Below are 19,909 nucleotides of genomic sequence, written 5' to 3'. Positions count from 1 at the left end.
TTAGAAAACTATGTTTAAAGCAGCTTGAAGCCATGACATCCAGTTTATGCAAGTTACTATGCTCATGGCCACGTTTAATATGAACATCCATCACTGGAACACACTTGACAAAAAGAGAATAACATAAAAGATCCTTTTTAATGCACACACAATCACCTCGAGGACCTTCTATTTGCAAAAAGTTGCAAAATCCACTTTTGAATTTGCAAAAAGTTGTGGAAAAACTGTGCAAATTCCAGCTAACATCGTATAAAATAATAGCTATAAAACCTTTTAACAAATAATAAAATCCATAAAGGACAATTTAGGTGTTTATTCAGCAGTTTGGACAGCTACACTTTCCCAACCGTATAATAACTCTCAATTCTGGAGGTGTTGTCATAGCTCACCTGAATGATCGGCCAAACGCATGCCAAAGGCCATCGCCGCAGGATCCTCTAAGCACCAGACTGACCTCTTTGATCTCATTCAACTTGATTCAAATGAGCCAAAACTGTGGTTCAAAAATCAGGGGGAAATGCTATGTTTTGATTCGACCACCCACAGGACACACATACACATGCACCCACATCTTTTGTGATTATTCGCTGATACAGATTAGACACTGTGAGGGACCAAGCAGCCAAGGCATAGAGGACACAGGCAAAAAAATATCTTCAAATAAGTTTTCTTTATTTTAACCCTCAAAAAGTTCAAAAATGACAAAATTCAAAACATAATTAGCAGGCCCATAAAAGAGGTCAAGTAAATATAACTCTACAAAAGTAATTTCCAGAAACTTAAACAAAGTGGACACAACTTAACTCACAAACTGACCTAATTACAAAGACACAGGGTAGCTTTTATAGTGGTTTGGCCAAACCATTTACACACAATAGGGGGGAAACAAACACACTAATATTAACTAAGCACAGATTAACCTAAGTAAACCTAAAACACCCCTGTTCCTGATAAGCACATGGTCTGTCCTGCTGAGCAGGCATTTTGTTCTCAGCATGCCTTTTGCCCAGACCAGGAAACACCCACCGCCCAAAACCAGGTAACTCAAAGAAAGAGAAACATAATTAATATAACAAAACATTTTTAGAAAAGCCACACAATATTATGTGCGCGCCTCATAATATCAGTGGGTTTAACCAAATGATTAATGAATTATATTAATGAAGAAAACTACCAAACTCATAAAGTGAACAAATGGACTGATTTACCCATGTGTGGCTGATGCCATCACAGACACTCAGCGGTGTTGATGAAGAACTGCAAAGTTGTTATTTTGGCCCAAAGAGGTGATTTAATTTGTTTATGCAATGTCAATACATGTACTTGCAGTATTTACTCCTTTTCACAGCTTCACAGATGCTTGAATGTGGTACACACTACTAAACAGAGTCAGCCAGTAGAGATTTTGAAAACAGGAGAGCGGTGAGTGTTGTTTTTCTTTAGCATGCCGCCATCTGGTGGTGAACATTGGCAGAGAACTACATCTTTTTATCAGCTGGTTCCTTCAGGGGTCACCATAGCAGATCATCTTGCTCCGTCACACCAACCCTCTGCATGTCAATACAATCTTCAAACTCCATCCATCAATCTACTCTGAGGTCTTCCACCTTACCTTCTGCCTGGTAGCTCAATCTCCTGCATCCTTCCAAACATCCACCATCTCAGACTTGCCTCTTTAACTGCTCGACCTCAGTTGTCCCTCTGATGTCCATTGGAAAAACTTAGCATCTTTAACTCTGAAACTTCGAGCTTGCCCTTCTGTCTGTGTTTGTCGGTTTCACATTCTTTACACTATACATCATAGCAGGTCTCACTGCCATGTTACACACCTTCCCATTCACTCATATTACAATAAAAGCAAAAATTGGAGGGGATTTTGCTTTAATTAATTCTGAAAGTTATCACGGAGGCAAGCAGACAGTACCAATACAGGCATTTGGGATAAACAGAAACTTGTTTAAAAAGAAATGTGTTTATTCCTTAAAACCACTTTCAATGTGGTTTTTAACTAACAAAAACCTCATTTAAACACAAACTGCTGAGTACTTTACAGAGTTCCAGTTTTATAATGCCCACTGTAAATAATTTAAAGGCTCCTTATCAGCATTGAGCGTGAGGGCAATTCTTATTTTGCTGATGTGGCTGTATCAATTCAGGTCAAGAATGACCTGAAATAACTATTCTGATTTCCAAGAATAAAAAAAAAGTAATAAAAACTTTGGCAAAACGGACTGAAAGACTGAAATCCTTCCTTTTCTAAACAGTTAAATCGAGCAAAAATGACACAGAGCACAAAGAGTATATATAAAAAACATATATTTATTGTTCTGTTACTGTTGGTTAAATTGAACAACAATAAATGGTTGCCGGCCAGGAGGCATACTGTACACATACTTAGAAAGCCCTGGAGAGCTTCCGTTTTTAGATTCAGTGGCAGTTAACAACGCAAAAGAGAAAACCAGAGCAGAAAGAGGAACAGAAAACAACGTCTGCCGTATTCCAAACGGCAGATGAATATTATGGTTCAGCGGTGCGTTCAAAAGTCATCCTTCAGCCAAAGTGGTTTTTCTCCTACGCAGGTAACTTTACAAGAGGGGTAAAAATACTGTACATTGTTCTTTGTGTGGATGCAACTGAATGATTGGGATCTTTTACAATTGATTCTTTGTGTAGGACAGTGATAACTACTCACCTTGTTCTTCCTCCAAAACACGCAAGGTGGAAGAAAATCAAGTAAAGCTTTTAAAAGATAAAATGATTATTAGACTCTCGTGACAGAAATAGAAGTGCTCCGTACGTCACAAAATAGAGTGTGGATTAAAATAGATAAAGGTTATATATATATTTATACTATATTTAATATATAAAGGCTTAACTCTGAATACGAGGACAGCCACCAGTGCTGTCCCACACACATTCCTCAGTACACAAACCCTTGAACACAGTAACAAACTTAAACCTGCTTTGTCTCGTTTTTTGCTCCAAGGACCACAAAGTTTTTGCACATCTGAAATAAAGTAAATTTGCAGCACCAGTCCTCCAAGTATTCAATTCTGGGATAAAGATAGCATTCGGGGTGTTCTGTTCGACACATGAAATTCAATGGTAACACTTTATAATACAGCCGATGACTGTAATTGTAATTGAATGTAATTGTAATGTATTTATTAGAAATGACAATGTAATTATATTTAGATACAAATACTTCAAGATAGGTGCACTGGAATAATGGTGTAACAAGTTAGGTTTTTATAGGAAACAAAGAAATAATTACACTGTAAGTACTGCATAATTTCTTGGTACTTTAATAGAAAAACATTATCTTACATTGTAAGTACACTGCACTTTCTGGGTCATGGGAGTGGCTTAACCACGCCCAACTTCTAAGTATTTTACAGCGAAGGAGATACATGTTTTACTGTAATTAGAGTAATTTTAAGTAAAACGCGGAATAACTGGACAATCAACATGCACGTCGGCATAATTAACATTAAATAAGGGTGTAAAAGGCGAGGTTCAGTCACTCCATAATACAGATACACTCCGAGAAGTAGAGCATACTTATGATGTAGAAAAGGAAAATATTGTTTGTCTGCAAAATTCACAGTTAATTACATATTGCCTAAAATTGTTTCTCCTGTCCTGTAAAAATATCTGGAAATTAAGCAAGGTCAAGGCACTCCATAACTGGGCCATGCCCTGAAAAGTACAGAGCACCTACGGTGTAAGATAGGGAAATAATGTTTGTTTTTACAATTACTTACAGTATGAATATTTCTTTGTTTCCAGTAAAAATCTAACTATTTACCCCGTTATTCTATTATACGACCTTTTAAATATTTGTATGTGGATATAATTACATTGCAATTTCAAATAAAATATGTTAAAATTCCACTTAATTACAGGAGAATTACACTCTTAGTTATGGACTGTGTTATAAAGTGTTACTGGTTGAGGCTTCTGTACATGTCTTGGTTTTACTGACTCCAGACTGGAAAGTCAATAACACAGAGCTCATTTAATTCAGAGTGACAAGCAGGAAGCATCAATACAGGATTTACTCTCCTACTGGTAGAGCAAAGGGGGAAAAAAGAAGAGGGGAAACAAACAATATAGGAGGAATGGAAGCAAGTGTCAGTGGTTGTGTAATTCGTTTCTCTCCAAGATAGAATTTATATATGAAACTAAGTGGTTGAACTAAAAAAAGCACATTTGTAGAGCAGATGAGAACAAATGTCAGTTTCAGTCCACGCAAACGTTTACATTCCACACGTTGCAAAACACATCAGATCCAGCTCCTCAGATTCACAGGAACTTTATTCAGCCTCACCGTGTGCTCCGGGCTCCACCAAGGGGCACCAGCGTTCCAAATGTAAATGTGCAAATGTCATCCGTAACGCAGAACCGTTCAAAAACAACTCAACAAAAAGATAAAACGATTGACAAAGAATAACTTTTTTGCAGTCCCTGAAATATCCCATCCACTATAAGAAGTACTTTCCACTGAACTTTACTTTGCTTCTTAAGTTGCAGGATTGAAATGAAACTGATCAGTTTATGTGCCACAAAACAAAAACAAAGGAAGAGAGTATTAGTAAAAGACTGCATAATGCTGTTACCTCAAAAAGAAATAACAAAAGACAGGTATTAATTGCACATACGCCGACAAGAACCCAAACCAGCAGCCAGGGCGGTTGAGCCTTTTCCAACTTCGAAGCGTAAAAAAACATTAAATGAAAAGCCAAGTTTAGCTCAGTGTTCGTCACCCACCTCTACAAAGCTCTGTGCAGAAATGTGTTTTGATAATTATTTATTTTTAAATTTTTTTTGTTAATTTCAACTTCATACTGGCTTTTGAATTTCTAAAAGCACAATGAGTAAATGAAGACGTCTCAGCTGTGCAAATGTCAAGACTAAAATATATTAAACTCAATGTTTAGCCATGTCCTCATGCCTGGCAAAAGCTTGTTTTTCCTCCACTCCCTTCATTTCAAATCCTCCTTACACTCCCCTTTTTTCTGATTCAAATAAAACTTGCTTATAATACAACACTGCGTAAAAAAGAGTCAAATTATTGGGATGAAACTCCAAATTCTCAAAGTTTCCTTTCTAAATTCTGACCGTGGTGTCCCTTTAGATGTCAGACAAAACTTGCAGAATATCAATATGCATCACCGTAGAAGCTTAGATATTTCATTTCACACTCCCTCAAACCCTGTAGACAGATGGCGTGAAAATGATATTTAACACGGAGTACTGACAACTCTCCAAGTCTGGAGACTTGTCTCAGAAACACAAAAATCTTAAAATAATTCCTCACACGTTTGGTAAAATCCTCAGTTTAGTACTGGTGGAGTGATAAACTCATGATATGTGAAGACGCGGGGCATTGATGACGAGAGCCAAAATGATTTCAATTAGCACGGCCGATTCAGTCCAAGAAGAAAACACAGACACAGCACAAGCAGCTGTTTTGTTTTAGGTGAGCACTGTGGAGCTGACTATTAGCTTACATCACACTTTTAACATCAGCAGAGGGACCACACAGGGGGGATATGTTGGCTCTGTTGCCATAGTAACAGTTGGGCAGAGAAACTCAGAGTGGCTGCGAAGGAGTCAAGTGAAAGGTGTGTGCTGGATGTATTTGAGTTTGGTTCTGTGCTGGGTGCACTGGCTGGTTCTCATTCGGAGATGGGGGATGCTGTTGGGGCTGCTGCAGGATGTGCACCACCCGGCCGAGGGTCTCTGTGGTGGCGAACGCCAGGTACTGGCAGCACAGCCAGTCCTCCAGGCTCACGCCACAGGCGTTGTCCAGCGACCGCTCTGCGAACTTGATCATCATCAGTGTCCGCTTGAGGTCCAGCCAGTTCTGCAGGGTGGCCTCGCGCTGGCCCGAAGTGGCCCCGGACATAGGCCCGGTGCTGCTGCAGCCCAGCGCCTGAAACAAGTCCTCCCGAGGTCCCCAGAGGAGGCACTGGAGGCAGGCCCGCGCCTCGGCCATCCGGATTCTTTCGGAGGGGTTAACGGTGAGCAGCAAGCGCGCCAGCTGCTGCAGCCCCTGTGAGTAAAGCGATCTTACGGGCAGCGGTGGAAGGTCGGCCCAGGTGTACTCCCGCTCCTTCAACTCCGGCGTCTCCTCAAAGGGGTTGGGTCTGTGCAGCATCTCATAGATCAGAATCCCGGTCTGGAACTCATCACACTTGCGGTACTGGGTGGCTGTGATGATTTCGGGTGCCAGCCTCGACTGGTCGCGCAGCGTGCCGGGGTCAGTGGCCATGAGAGTAGTCTTTTGTTTTGCTTGGGAGAAGTTGCTGATGATGAGGCGTGCGGGGCAGGTGGAGTTGGCGGCAGCGGTGGCTGCAGCGCTTGCCCCCGAGCTGCTGCCGTTGCTGTTATTGTTGGGCTCAAGTAAGTCCAGATTCCAGGGGTTGCCAGGCTGGCATTGGACCAGCAGCAGGTTTTCGAGTCGCAGGTCACAGTGGGTCACGTGGAAAGGTTTCATGTGCTCCAGCCCGGAGCAAAGCTGCAGCAGCAGCAGACAGACCTGACGCTCATACAGCTCCGGGTTTTGAGTGTGCCGGCTCATGCCTTCCCTGACAAAGTCGGCCACTGTCTGGAAGGGCACCTCACGTGTGATCACCACCACTCGGCTCCTCAAGCGGCCAGCTGTGTTCATGTGACCCGCAGCCGGGACTTCATCTAGCTTCCCATTTGGAGAAGGCGATTTTGAATCTGCCATCTTAGCCTCTTTGTCCTTTACTGTCGCCCCCCCTTCCTCCTTATTTGCTTCTTCCTCCTCTTCTTCCTCTTCCCAGGGCAGCAGGCGGGCAGGAACATCAGCCAGGAAGTGGCCACAGTCCTGCTGGATGTTGAAGTGCACTGGCAGGCTCTGCCTCACTGCGAGGCTGTGGAAAAACTGCTGGTGGGTCTCCTTCACCTGGCTCCGGCAGATCTGAAGAAGTACAAATAAATGTCAGAGAAAAATCACCGTCAGTCCAATGTCTTGAGTTGAAGATGAGAATTCAATCACTCTAAAGCCATTTTCTGATCTTATTTGTCCATTTACCAGCAATGAAACATAGGGGAAACTTTAATGATATTCTAGTTTTCTTACTGTCACAAAATAACCCGACGATTCTGTGACACACAGCAGAAACGACACAAATGAGCCACACGGTTACCCTTAGTGTCGGCAAAAACGTCGGCATCGTTTCTTTATTTTGAGTCTCTGTCACATACACTGTCCTGCTGTCAGAAACACTTACAGAAGCATCGGATGTGTATCGATCCATGGCTAAAAATACACCTCGAAATGCACCCCTTACCCCTGTCAGTGCACAGTTTGGTTAAAAAAAACAAGATGCTTAGCTGCTTTAGGAAATAACTTCGAGGTTTTAAACATGAAACCTGTCACAGGCGGGGACAGGGTTGTATATTTTAAGAACAAACACTTGGTTGGTTTCAGTCTTTTCATGAGATCTGTTCACAATATGATCATAAACAATGGTTTTACTGGGATTTATTTTTAAAGTAAATCCATCAATACCTGACCTTTTACCCATCTTCCTGTCATTCCTATATACTGTGTTTTCATATGGTCGCTGGTAACTAAATTAGATTCATCTCAATGAAATAAAACGGGGTCTACTGGCAGCAGAATTGGCCTTTTGGCTGCAGTGGGCGACCTCCAAACAAACAGCGACCTTCTGCAACACCAGGAAAAAACACAGAACATTTCAGTGGAGAACTCAAAAACATTTTCTGTTTCTTTCGAAACTCTCTGTCCTGCTCGGTTTCTCTCAAACAATGCAGCTAATGATACACAGCTGAAAGGGCAGAAAGCCGAGCTGGGGCTGTTACAGACAGCACTGAGAGTGTGTCTCTGTCTCCTAAAGCAGTTACAGCCTCCATAGCTCTCATTCTCAATCTTTGATCACAGCACAGTGAGAGGTGAAGCCGAGTCAGAGACAGAATCAGTCTGTGCAGAAAGCATGATGTATTAGATGTCTGGGGTTGAACAACATTCTGTCCCCTTGAAAATGAATAGTGTGGTTTCATTAATAATGATCGAATTTAACCTGTTTGTCTTCACTGATGTGCAACGTTTGCAGAAATTACTGTCAGAAATTTAATAAATGTCCCCAAAATACAAAATGACTCAAAGATGTTGTGAGGACAAAAATCACAAAGTGAGTTTGCTGTAATGCATAAGACTAAACAGTGAGTTGTAAAGATGCTGTAATGAGAAACCTCTGGCAGGTGTCTAACATTATGAAGTGTTGTTTACTATTGTAGAATCTGATTGTAGTGTATGTATGGATATATATGTCTATATAAATCTCCTCCTCAACGGGAGGGCAAACCTGGATGAGATTTGTATGAACACCGTCAGACATTCAGTGATTAAAAATATATACTATAAATCCCAATTGTTTTCATTTTCCTCCTATATATTATGCAAATTTCATCATCCCCCTGTGATTGTGACACAAGTTCTTTGTTTGTGTTTCCTGTGTCACTTTCAATGTATGTTTTAAACAATAAAAACAATAAAAATCTACATGTAAAGACGACATGCTGCTTTCTCCAAGTGGCCAAATAGTAACACTCTAACGTTGCTGTAAGATAGAGCTTGAACAGTTTTCCATCTTGATGAAGAATATGTAAAAATATTGCAGCCTTTTATTAACTGTACATAGCTGCAAAGTAGCTAATAATTATAGTACTGAGTCACCCTTGATATAAATCAAGACATGGATTATGAATTAAAACCTGAACATGTTTTTATAACACAACGACAACCTCAGTCATTTCACTTTATTACTTCTATTAAAAGTTTAAAGTGTTTGTTGTGATTTATGTAGATTTGATTAAACTCTCATACAGCATGAATAACCACATCAGTGCACTCCTTTCAGACGCACCCTGTAATTGTTCAGGAATGTGCAGCTTCACTTGATGTTTGTTTGAGCATGATGGCTCATGATGACTAGACCTGCCTACTTCACTTTCTTTGAAGACATCTGCAGATTTTCAAAACTCTGACACCGTACTCGTGTTTCTGGTTGTAACACAATCCTGCAAGTTAGCAGAAACTCATTGCTTTGATTACCACCTCTTGTCTCCTTAATGTCGACTCTTCAGTGATACGGTAGAGCTTTAAAGCACAGTGAGGCGCTCACTGAATTCTTTGGAGAGCTAAAGTGAGTAATTAGCACAGAAGTAAAATATGAAAGTTCAAATGCGTCATCTGCACATAAAGGGTTAAAGGAAGGCAGGGGCATAGCTGGGCTGCATTCAGACAGAGTTGGGGAAGGTTTAATTGGGAAGTCGGGGCTTGTTTCTACTGCTTCTGGTTGTCTTATTTATAGATGAGCGTCTTTAAAAAAAAAACAAGAGTTTCTCTTAAGCCTGCTGCTAATACGAAGGCAAAGCTTTGAAGTGGTGTGGCGCACAGTGTTTCATATCCTGTGAATAATTTAACCTTCATCCATATCTGCTTTGTGTTTAGCGTCAGAACTCTTCCGGCAAGCTGTGCCCTCAAACCACCACATGCATCTCCATACACACTAAAGACAGGGCTGCTCCTCTCGCACAATCGCATAGAGGGGAAGAAAAAAAACAAACACAACAACGCTCTGGTTTTTATTGCACAAGGTCATGCCCTAAGGGATCAAAGTTTAAGTGCCAATATTTCACAGCACTTCAGGAAAAGAGGGGAGGAGATTCATCAGCATAAACACAAGGATTTTATGAATCTACTGCAAAGACAGCAGCTACCAGAGAAAAATATCTACAATACTTTTGATGTAGCAAGAATTCAAACCAATCCCCCACAACAAATAAACATACTAATTAAGAGAAAACTAAGAACAAGCTGAACAAAGAGATGCTGAAATATTTTACTGAGATCAGAAAACATCACTTCTTTTGGGGGGGGGGGGGGGGGGGAGACGACAGCTTTGACTGTAAAATAGGACAAACCTTGTTTTTCTCTTCTTTCCCACAAGTCAGTGTTTAAGGTTCTTTCGACATTTTAGGGTTTAAATATTCAACAGAATATGTAACACAAAAGAAGCTGTATTCATTTAACACCAAACTAAAAGAAAGAATCTCACCTTGATGGCATAATTGACCAGTGGGTCCTTGGCATAAGATGCAGTGTAGTAAACGGCGTCCCCCGCCTCACAGCAGGGTTTCCCAGTGGTCAGCCTGAAGTGGGACCAGCTTTCAGTGCCAAACCTCAAATGATCTTTCTGGCCAGCCATGAAACGGTCCTCGCATTTTGCTGCCAGTTTCCGTAGAGTGTCTGTGTGGAGCCCGCGGATCCTCCCCACCACCTCATCCCAGCTGTCCAACCCCCTGTAAAGAGCAGGTCTCTGGGGTTTGGAGGCTGCGCCGCCTCCAGCAGCTCCGCGACCCGCTGTCCGACCCCTTCCAGCCAGGGATTCTGAACTTGGGTAGACTCTCTTCTCTTTGCCGGGGGTTGCGCTGGATGCAGCAGGCGAAGGCTGAGGGACCAGAGAGGACACGCTATTGGTCATGTGGGCCTTGTTGGTAGCTGTGGCAGCTGATGACCTCTCTAAGGAGTCACCGCTCTCATGGTCGTGGCCTCGATGCGGTTCGGAGCTCAGGGAGGAGCTCTGACTAGCTGTTTCCCAGGTGGAGTCCAAGTCATAAAGAGGGTTGGCTACACTAAGGTTGGTGCCCCCCGGTTTAGCTTCAGCTCGAGGCCTGAGGCCTCCCACTGGCTCTTTGCCTCCCAGGATGGGTTCAGTACTGGAACGAGGAACTGCTTTTTTGGGTAATGGCGGTGGTGTAGCTTTAGGGGCTGGCTGCTCAGCGAGGCCTTCAATTTCGATGGAGGCCAGTGTGTCATTGGATGCTTTCATGTTTCTTGGCTGTTTAAGTGGAATCATGCTGGCTCGAGATTTACCTGAAGGAAAGAAAACAGAAAACATTCATACTGCATAAAAAAGATCCAGTGAAACTAAAAGACTGTTGGGACCCTTCAAATTGAACGGAGGGCGTAATGATATCCAGTTTAATAAGCAGGAAGGACAGCTCCTTCTATTTCCTTGAATTAAATTCACACAATAATCTAATGTTAGTATACAACAGACTTTATATGAAAAAATTAGCCCGTTAACTCCACAACAATGATCTGACAGCACAGTTATTACCTTAAATAACCTGCAGACTGAAATTTTATAACCAAAACCTAATCACAGTCAATTAAAGCATTGGCACAGATTCAATATTTCACGTATATGTATACCTTTAAATACTCATCCAAATACATTCGATAGTTTGTCAACACCATTTCTGTGTTGTTGTCTTTTTAACTCCACACTCTGATCAGTTAAAACACCAACAGAAACATCGCTCTCAAGTTGTTTTGGTTTGGAAAGGAGGTGGGGAATCTTTGCCGTGGAAAAAAAAACGAATAACTTAAAGACCCAGATATCAGTAAAGGATACATGAAAAAAATAAAACGACACAAAAGCTGCAATTTGATAAAACTGACGAAAAATCCCTCGCCACAAAAACAACGACACACCCTTACAGCTAGGGCTTGCCCTTTGCTCTCCGGCGTTTCCAGAGAACCACTAGCTTGTTGCTTCTCTTGAGGACAAAAGGATGACATGATGATGTGTGCAACAGCACGTGATAGAGCTGGTGGCCCTGAGGCCACAAGCTGTTTCTCCAACCATCCAGCTGCCCGACTCAATCTGCAGTCCTGTTCTGTAGTGAGGCTTAAAGAGGCAGCATGGAGAGCAAATTTAGAAGTGTCTTGATGTGACCTTTTTTTTTTTTTTGCTTGGATGGTGGAAGGAAGAATCCAGAAGGTTGGGAGACTGATTGGATTCCCTCAACTTTCTGTGGGGTTAATGACCACAGAGGCACACGGGTCAGAGGCAAGTGTGATAAAAGGAAAAGGCGGCAGGGGTCGTGCTGTTTGCATGATGGGAACAAAGCTCCCTGGTTGTGCTAACAAAGTGTGCACGTAAGGTTACGGATAACTCAACGTCGCGGCTTTAACTCACCAGGGAGATCTGAGTTCATGTCTTTCAAAGTCACCTCCTTCTACCAAATTACTTTGACCATCCCTGAGGCAAATGCATGTTCGTGAACAAATCATTCCTCTTTGTGCAGCACAAATACTACTGATTATACATCGTTAAAAAGTATGGGCGACTCCCCATGTGCAAGTCACGCTGACATCATCCTAAGAATGCAGGAAAAGCCTTAAGATAGAGCAGTCAGGATGAAGTAAATGAGTCTTGATAATCCTCCGTGGAACGAATATATTAAATGTGTTCCTCCACCAATCTGCAGTAATCCATCCAAGAAAGCAACCGTCTCCCACTTCCAGTCGTAGGGATTTTTATTGCAGTGTGGCTGTGACTTAACTCAATTACATAAGACTGGGATTATTTTTTTTTGCATGTGTATGATTAAGCAAATAAATCTTTAAAACTACATAAAAACAATAAAAAACACACTGTTATGACACAATTAATATTTGCAGCTATTAGCGAAGTAGCAACTCTAAATCCCAGAGTGTCGTACACCTACTGTAAAGGAACAGGGTAAATAGTTATTTGTGCATTGCAATTCAATTAAACCAAGGCCTGTGACAGTGCTTCAACAGCATGCTTGAAGCAAAACCACGATTTGAAAAAAAGGGGGAAAAGAAAAAAGCTGTGCACAAACATGACTACAAAGTTTATTTTTAATCATTTAAAGTCCACTGCTGTTAAACTAAACTTCTTTTACAGCAACACGAAGAACCTGATGTGTCTGAGCCAACTGCTCTGTTACTGCTCTCAGCCCAAATCTGAGTACCGGCAGATGTCAGTTCAGAGTCTCTGCTGCATCACATCACACTGTCAACAATCAGTCTGAAAACAGCTCAACAAGTGATCAATATATACACGCAAATTAGAGCAATAAAGCTAACAGTTAATATTTGTAATATAATGTGAAAACTCACAAATGCAGCGACTGATCCAACTGTTGTTCTTAAAATATCATGTCAGAGCCGTACAGTCAAATTTCCAGGGAACAGCATTCGTCAACATTTTAGTCTGACTGGTTGAGGGAACTTGTTGCCATAGCAGAGCGATTGCTGCTCAGCTGCCTCCAATCTAACTCTGACACGTTAACAAGAGGCAAGCGATGGATGGAGGAGGTGGGTAGAATAAAGTAGAATGAAGAGGACTGGGGGGGTGGAATGGAGTGAGAGCGGTGGAGTAGGCGGTTAGAGGTGGTAGAAGTGGCGGTTGGGGTGGGGGGAGAATTAAAAAAAAATAAAATAAAAATAGGCGAGGGGGCTGATGAACAGAGAAAATATGACAGAGATAAAACACTGAAGAAAACGAGCGAAACAAGCTTACCTCAATTCCACTAACACCTCAAAGTTTTTAGAGAAACGTGTTGCAGTTGCAGCAGTTGCAGCAGCAGCAGCAGCGCCCGGAGGCAGAATAAAACGCTGTTCTCTGCTTCCATCCCTGAGAGTCTGTGAGGAGTCGCCGGTGCCAACAGACAGGCTCAGCGCTCCCACCAATAATGGAGATTTCTCACTTAAAGGCAGCGAGCACTCTGCCTCCTACTGCCTGATGCTCTGATTAAAACCCGAGCGAGACTATACTACATGACAGTGAGTGAGTGAGAGAGCGAGAGCACGCGAGAGAGAGACACTTTCATTTAAAAAGTGAACCTGATTCCTCACAAAAAAAAGAAACGTGTGAACAGCAAATGTAGCCCACAGTAGTGAAAAGCAAAGCGATGCTACGGTAACAGCAGGAAAAACAGGAAACTCAAAGCAGGCATTACACTGAGTGGCTGTGTGTCTTAGGTCAACACTTGTTTGTGTGTGTTTGAGTGTGTGAAAGGCCACACACCTCCTCCTCCCAAACAGAAACGACACGCTGTTCTGTGCGATGTTTGACAACACGGATACACAAACTTCTATCTAGCCCCTCATTAGCAGCATGCAGCAAAGTTAAATTAGGCTGCAGGCAGCTCGCTGCGTGCGTCATCCAGGGAGCTTTTAACACAACCCATCCACAGGGCCCGTGTGCATTTCAAGCTTCACAAACAAACGCATACAAATGCTGCATTCCCAGTTTGCACATGCCTTCTGAAAAGAAAGGGAAAAAAGGCCTAATTAGTACAACAGTGCCAGAGCAACACAAATATTTTGTCACTGCCGAATCCTTAAACAGGAAGTTGTATAATTTAATTCTCTTAAACATCACACGTCCACATGTGCGACGACGCAGCGAGGCACCTCAGTTGCACAGCTGCTCTGCAAACCCACACTCTCTAACCCTTTTGCTTTGTGTTTCTATTTCTTGTTCTCTCACATGCCACTTGATCATGGAGAGATCCGTTTCCCACACAGAGAGCTTCGTGTGTTAAGTGCCCCGACAGTGCTCGACAGCTGTGCCTACCTCTCTGCTATAGAAGCCTGGTTGTATGCGCTTATTGTCAAAGTGAGAGAAAACCTGTAAAGTGGAGCAGCTAGCAAAGTTGAAATGAAACCTGTCCATCAGCAAGACACTTTATTATCATGGAGTTACAAGAATGTGATGGACAAAGAACCCATTCAACTTCCTGTTAACACAGATATCAGCCAATCACATAGCAGCAACTCAGTACATTTAGGCATGCAGACAGGGTCAAGATAACCTGGTGAAGTCTAAACTAAGCAACAGAATGGAGAAAACAGGCCTGAGACCTCAGAGATGGTTGATGTTGTGGGATTTTCCCACACAGGAAGGCAAAAGTAACTCAAACAGCTGCTTGTTACAACCAAGCTACGCAGAAGAGCATCTCTGAATCTACAGCAGCAGAAGACCACACCGAGTGCCACTCCTGTCTGCCAAGAACAAGAAACTGAGGCTACAGTTCACACAGGCTCACCAAAATTGAGCAACAGAAGATTGGAAAAGTGTTGCATGGTCTGAATTTCTACTGCAGCATTCAGATGGTCAAAATTCTGAAACATTACAACTTGAAAGCAGGGATTCAGTCTGAACCACTGATACAATGCTGGGGGATATTTTCCTTGTAAGATTTTGGGGTCCTTAATACCAACAGCATCGTTTAAACGCCACAGCCGACCTGAGAATTGCTGCTGCTGATCAAGAACGACCATTTCTGATGCACAGAGTGTATGTATCTAATATGTCAAAATAAAAAATCTGTAATTAATATTCTTTTCTTTTTACATTTTTTTTAAAAAAAAAATCGAATTTTCTGGGACTTATTTCATGGTTTGGGCATTAAAGGGTTTATGCCCACAGTGTGCCCATCCTCTGATGGCTTCTTCCAGCAGGATAATGCTCCATGGCACAAATCTCAAACTGCTATCTTGAATATCACAGTGAGTTCATTACACTCATTACACTGTGGCGTCCACAGGCCGTCTGCAGCAACTGTGTGATGCTTCAAGTCAATATGGATTTAAAAATGGAATCTATGCTACCAAGAATTAAAGCAGTTCTGGAGGTAAAAGTCCAAAACAGTACTAGAAAGGAGTACCTAAGTGAATGTATGTTGTCTTGTTCATGCAGAATAACTTTATTTTTTATTTTTTAAGTATCAGGGAGCAAATCTGCAATGTGCTGGCTGAATTTTTTTTCTGTGAAAAGAACATCAAGGCCTCAAAGAATTTGTTCTTGTGCCTCCCAATTGTTTACCAATGTCTTGCTGTTTCTAGGAAATGGGACAATTTTCAGAGAAAAAATATCCAGAGATATTTTTATGCCGTTTCTTGGCTACAAGAAATGTGATTTAAAAAAGAAAACAAAAAAACTCCCCACAATATTTATCCTATTAACAGTACTGTGGTTAGCCATGTAGTCTATGCTCTTATACTGTGTGAAAGCAGCAAGGTAGGTGGCCCTATTACAATCTTATCAGTCACTCATGATATAGTTTCAAGACAGAGACACAGGATATGAGAAAAGAAAACAAAGAGGAGGATTGTGATTAAAATGGGATTTATGCAGGTCCTCAGGGTTCTCAGTTTTGATCACCATCAGGAACTGAACCAGCTTCATGAGTAGGATCAATAACCCCAGGGCAAAGATTCTCCCACCTCCAACAAAAAAAAACACATATATTTTTTGTAATATGTTATTTTAGGCACCGAGCTGCAGGCTATGTGTGAAAAGATGTGTCGAGATTTTGGGCTCCAGCTGTTTTTGCAGAGAATAAATTATGCCTTGTCACACGAGAAAGTGTGCTGATACAGGAAGAAAGTAAAATCAGCCAACTCAGGAGTGAAAGAACTGCCAAAACTGCCAAAAAACCCAACTTCACCGGTTTGGCAAGCTTACAGCGACAGCAAAGGAGGGTCTTACACACTTACATGTCATACTTTCCTGTTTTTGTATTTTTTTATATATACACTAATTAGTGCAAACAATGTTGAATTCAATAATTTTGGTGTATAATCCATATTTTATTTGCAGATTATCTTTCCTCATTACATTATCTTCAGTTTTGTGAGCATTGTGATGTGACAAATCCAGAATAAAAATCAGTTGAAGAATGCAATAGATGGATGTGTCTTAAGACATCAGGCAGAAAAATCTGTCACACACAGTCAAAACCTACTTATGTAGACAATTCAATCATCCTGACTAAGCCTACGCACCACAGAAGGCATCCTCTTAAATTTCAGGTTTCTCCATATAATATAAACACGAGTTAAAAAAAACAAAACAAAAATCCTTCTCTATCCATCTTTCATATTTCACTCTTACCCAGATTGCTGTAGGTGGCACTGCACTGGCTGGAGGCAGGAGAGTGAGAATAATGAGAGTGAATCCCGTCGTCCTCAGGGTCTCCCAGGCTGGCGCTGCCATCACTGGCCGCAGCTGTACTAGCAACCTGGTTGGCATGGCCCTCCGCGGCCTCCCCAAGCACTAGCCCCAGATTCACTTTGGCAGGCAGGGAGGTGGCGCTGGGCAGCTCCCGATCCCTGGCGCTGGCACTGACTGGTACCTGGCTGCACATGACAGAGAGAGGCATGGCTCATTTAGTTTCTTCATCTACTGGTCTGCCTACACGTGACTGCACGTGACTGCACTTGCTGACAGTATTTTTCCCAGTGCTTCCATTGCCAGACTCGACAGAGTAGCTGGTATTGTTTTAACCTTGTAAGTCTGTAAGTGCTTTTGTGTGAGCTCATGGCGCACTCTGGTTCTTTCACATTATGCTGTAACAGCAGATCAAAATGGAGCCCGAAGTCCTGAGATGGAGGTGAACTCAGTTATAACTCTGTGTTATAAAAATACCAGAATAAATACGATGATGAAGTTTAAAAAAAAAAAAAATCTTAAAATTAGTTTTACTGCCACAACAAGTGGAGGATCACTCTGTTCGAATCAACTGGTTGTGTTTGGGGTGTTCCGAACAGGGAAGCTACAGAGCGCCCTCTGCAGGACGAGCAAAGCAACATTAACACTGGCTGAAGGGCGTTTCTCCCTGCTTCCTTACTTTTTACATTTTTATTTATCAACAGTTACAAATAATTATATCAATACACTAACAATATATCAGAAAATAGCTTAACTCAGGCGAGATATTGGCTGCACTAATTCATCGTTAAAGCTGTATTACAGAGTACCGATAGCATGACTGTATTAACTCGTACTGAGTACTAAAGGGTTGAGACATCAATATGTTGATGGGTGTGGCGGCTGATCTGATCCTGTTGCCAGACTGCCCTGACTTTTATTAATCTTTTCATGACAAGCTTTTGCTCTTCAAAGAAATATCAGCAAAACAACTCATAAAAGAAGCAATATAATAATAGAAGGCTCATATTGGAAAGACACTAGTGCTGCAGAATGATGAATGAGTTGCTTATGATAGGGACTTTAATCTGTCATTCATTCCGTCTATGAAACTGTATCTAACATCTCAGGATATAAACAAAAACACATACGACATTGGTTTTATCTGGTCAGTCTTTTTTTCCATCTCTGATATCAGTATGTGCCTCACTCTATCAGCACACTTCATCTTCCTCAGCAAGTGATAAATTGGAGCCAGTGCAGCTGTCAGTGGGAGGCTTTTGAAGCTTGATGCGTTTTATATGCAACTACACATACGGCGCCTAAGGGAAGGTGTAAGAAAGAGGCAAAGCAAGTCACAGCACAGTATGATGACATGTTTTGAAGAACCATTCATTAGTAGGTGGCTCTGATTTGAGGTGTTTAAGGAGGTGAGATCAGAATATTTCGCAGATATAAATGCCATTATTAACCTTTTTTATTATTATTATTATTATTAAATTATTATTATTATTATTATTTAGCTTTTTTTCTTTAAACATGTCTTCACTAGGACTGTAACATTCGAATGTGTTGAAAAATACGCTAATGAATCCATCCTTCAATTTAAAAAAAAAAAAAAAACTTTCTGGAACATATCCCAGCTGACATGGAGCTAGAAGCGAGTTATACCCTGGTCAGGCCTTTGGTTCATCAGGCACACAGGGACAGACAAGTACGCACTCTCACATCAACACTTACAGGTAATTTAACACCAATTAACCTGTCGAAGGAAACAGAAGGAAACTCACGCAGGCACAGGAAAAACATGCAAATTTCACAAAGTTTGGAGTTAAGGTAAAAGGTAAAAAAGGTAAGACTAAAGAATTGCCAAAAAAGATAACGCTCAAGCTCAAGAACTTTAATGATACGGTGTGCAAACTCTCACCACTAAATGTCAGTAGATTGCAGTTTGCAGTCGACTGAGTTTTGTTATAGGGCTGTTACAGGAAAAACAACTCCGAGTGCCGTTCATCTCCAGTGAGTATAGGCTGTCAGTTTGCCGTTTACCTCAGCTGTCAATATGTATCCTCATCTATTTACTCTCAAGGAGGCTGTAAAATTCAGATGTGAGTGGATGAGTCAGTGAAGCTCACTTCTGACTGATCACAGTGATACTGAGGTGAGCTGCTGAGGATATCCTGAACTTTTCTGTCAGTAATCACTGCTGTTCGTGCTGCTGTTAGTGAAACTGTGTTACTGTCTTTGAAGTGGATCTAACACCGTAGTACTCGGACTGAAGCATATGAAGCTTGAGGGAGGAAGAAGAGAATGAGGTGGAAATGAGGGAAAAGAGAGCAGTGGTGACATAATGAGAAAGAGATGATGAAAATGTACCTGTTCAAATGCTTTTTGCGATTTGTAAATGAAAATTCACTTATAATCCTTACTAGGGAAGTGGCTGGGCTCTTGCCACGTACACAAAACATGATCAGGTTTAACAACGATGTCCATCTATCACACTTGTACTTTTAATGGATTAATTTAAAGTTTATAACAATGCATGAATTTGTTGGAAGGCTTATTTACACACTAATCAAAGTATATTTATTGGCACAACATTTTTTTTTTTATTCATTCAAAAGAAATGACTGTATCTTTGAGCACAACGGCTTTCCTTGTAATGGTGTGTTGCTGTGTGCTTTAACACTATGTAATAGTCTTCATTACAACACCAGACAATGACTTCATCATGTGCTAACCCCATTGAATTGCAGCTGTAAGAATTCTGGGCCACATCTGAAATTCACCCATACTGTGTAATAACTGTGATAACTCCACTCACCAAGGCATATTTGGAAGCACACTAGTGCATGTTGTTGACAAAGATGCAAGTTGTACGGGCAATGTGCCGTGTACAGTGGGGCAAAAAAGTATTTAGTCAGCCACCGATTGTGCAAGTTCCCCCACTTAAAATGATGACAGAGGTCAGTAATTTGCACCAGAGGTACACTTCAACTGTGAGAGACAGAATGTGAAAAAAAAAATCCATGAATTCACATGGTAGGATTTGTAAAGAATTTATTCGTAAATCAGGGTGGAAAATAAGTATT

General features: G+C 41.5%; 1 protein-coding gene across 2 annotated transcripts in view; it reads right to left on the bottom strand.

Annotated features, from left to right (window-relative positions):
• Positions 1–2,299: 2,299 nt before the first annotated feature.
• The window catches only part of peak1 (pseudopodium-enriched atypical kinase 1), a 104,274-nt gene continuing 86,664 nt past the window's right edge, over positions 2,300–19,909 (bottom strand). For both annotated transcript variants that reach the window (XM_085164692.1, XM_085164693.1), the window contains 3 exons: positions 16,782–17,026; positions 10,119–10,936; positions 2,300–6,952 (listed from right to left, as the gene is read on the bottom strand). In XM_085164692.1, the coding sequence (XP_085020818.1) occupies positions 5,597–6,952; positions 10,119–10,936; positions 16,782–17,026 (2,419 nt within the window). In that variant the 3' untranslated portion in view covers positions 2,300–5,596. The remainder of the gene's footprint in view (positions 6,953–10,118; positions 10,937–16,781; positions 17,027–19,909) is intronic.

Source organism: Neolamprologus multifasciatus, chromosome 7, assembly GCF_963576455.1.
Source record: "Neolamprologus multifasciatus chromosome 7, fNeoMul1.2, whole genome shotgun sequence".
Classification (NCBI taxonomy): Eukaryota; Metazoa; Chordata; class Actinopteri; order Cichliformes; family Cichlidae; genus Neolamprologus; species Neolamprologus multifasciatus.
The sequence above is the reverse complement of the archived record's forward strand: the minus strand, read 5'-3'. Positions and strand labels throughout refer to the sequence as shown.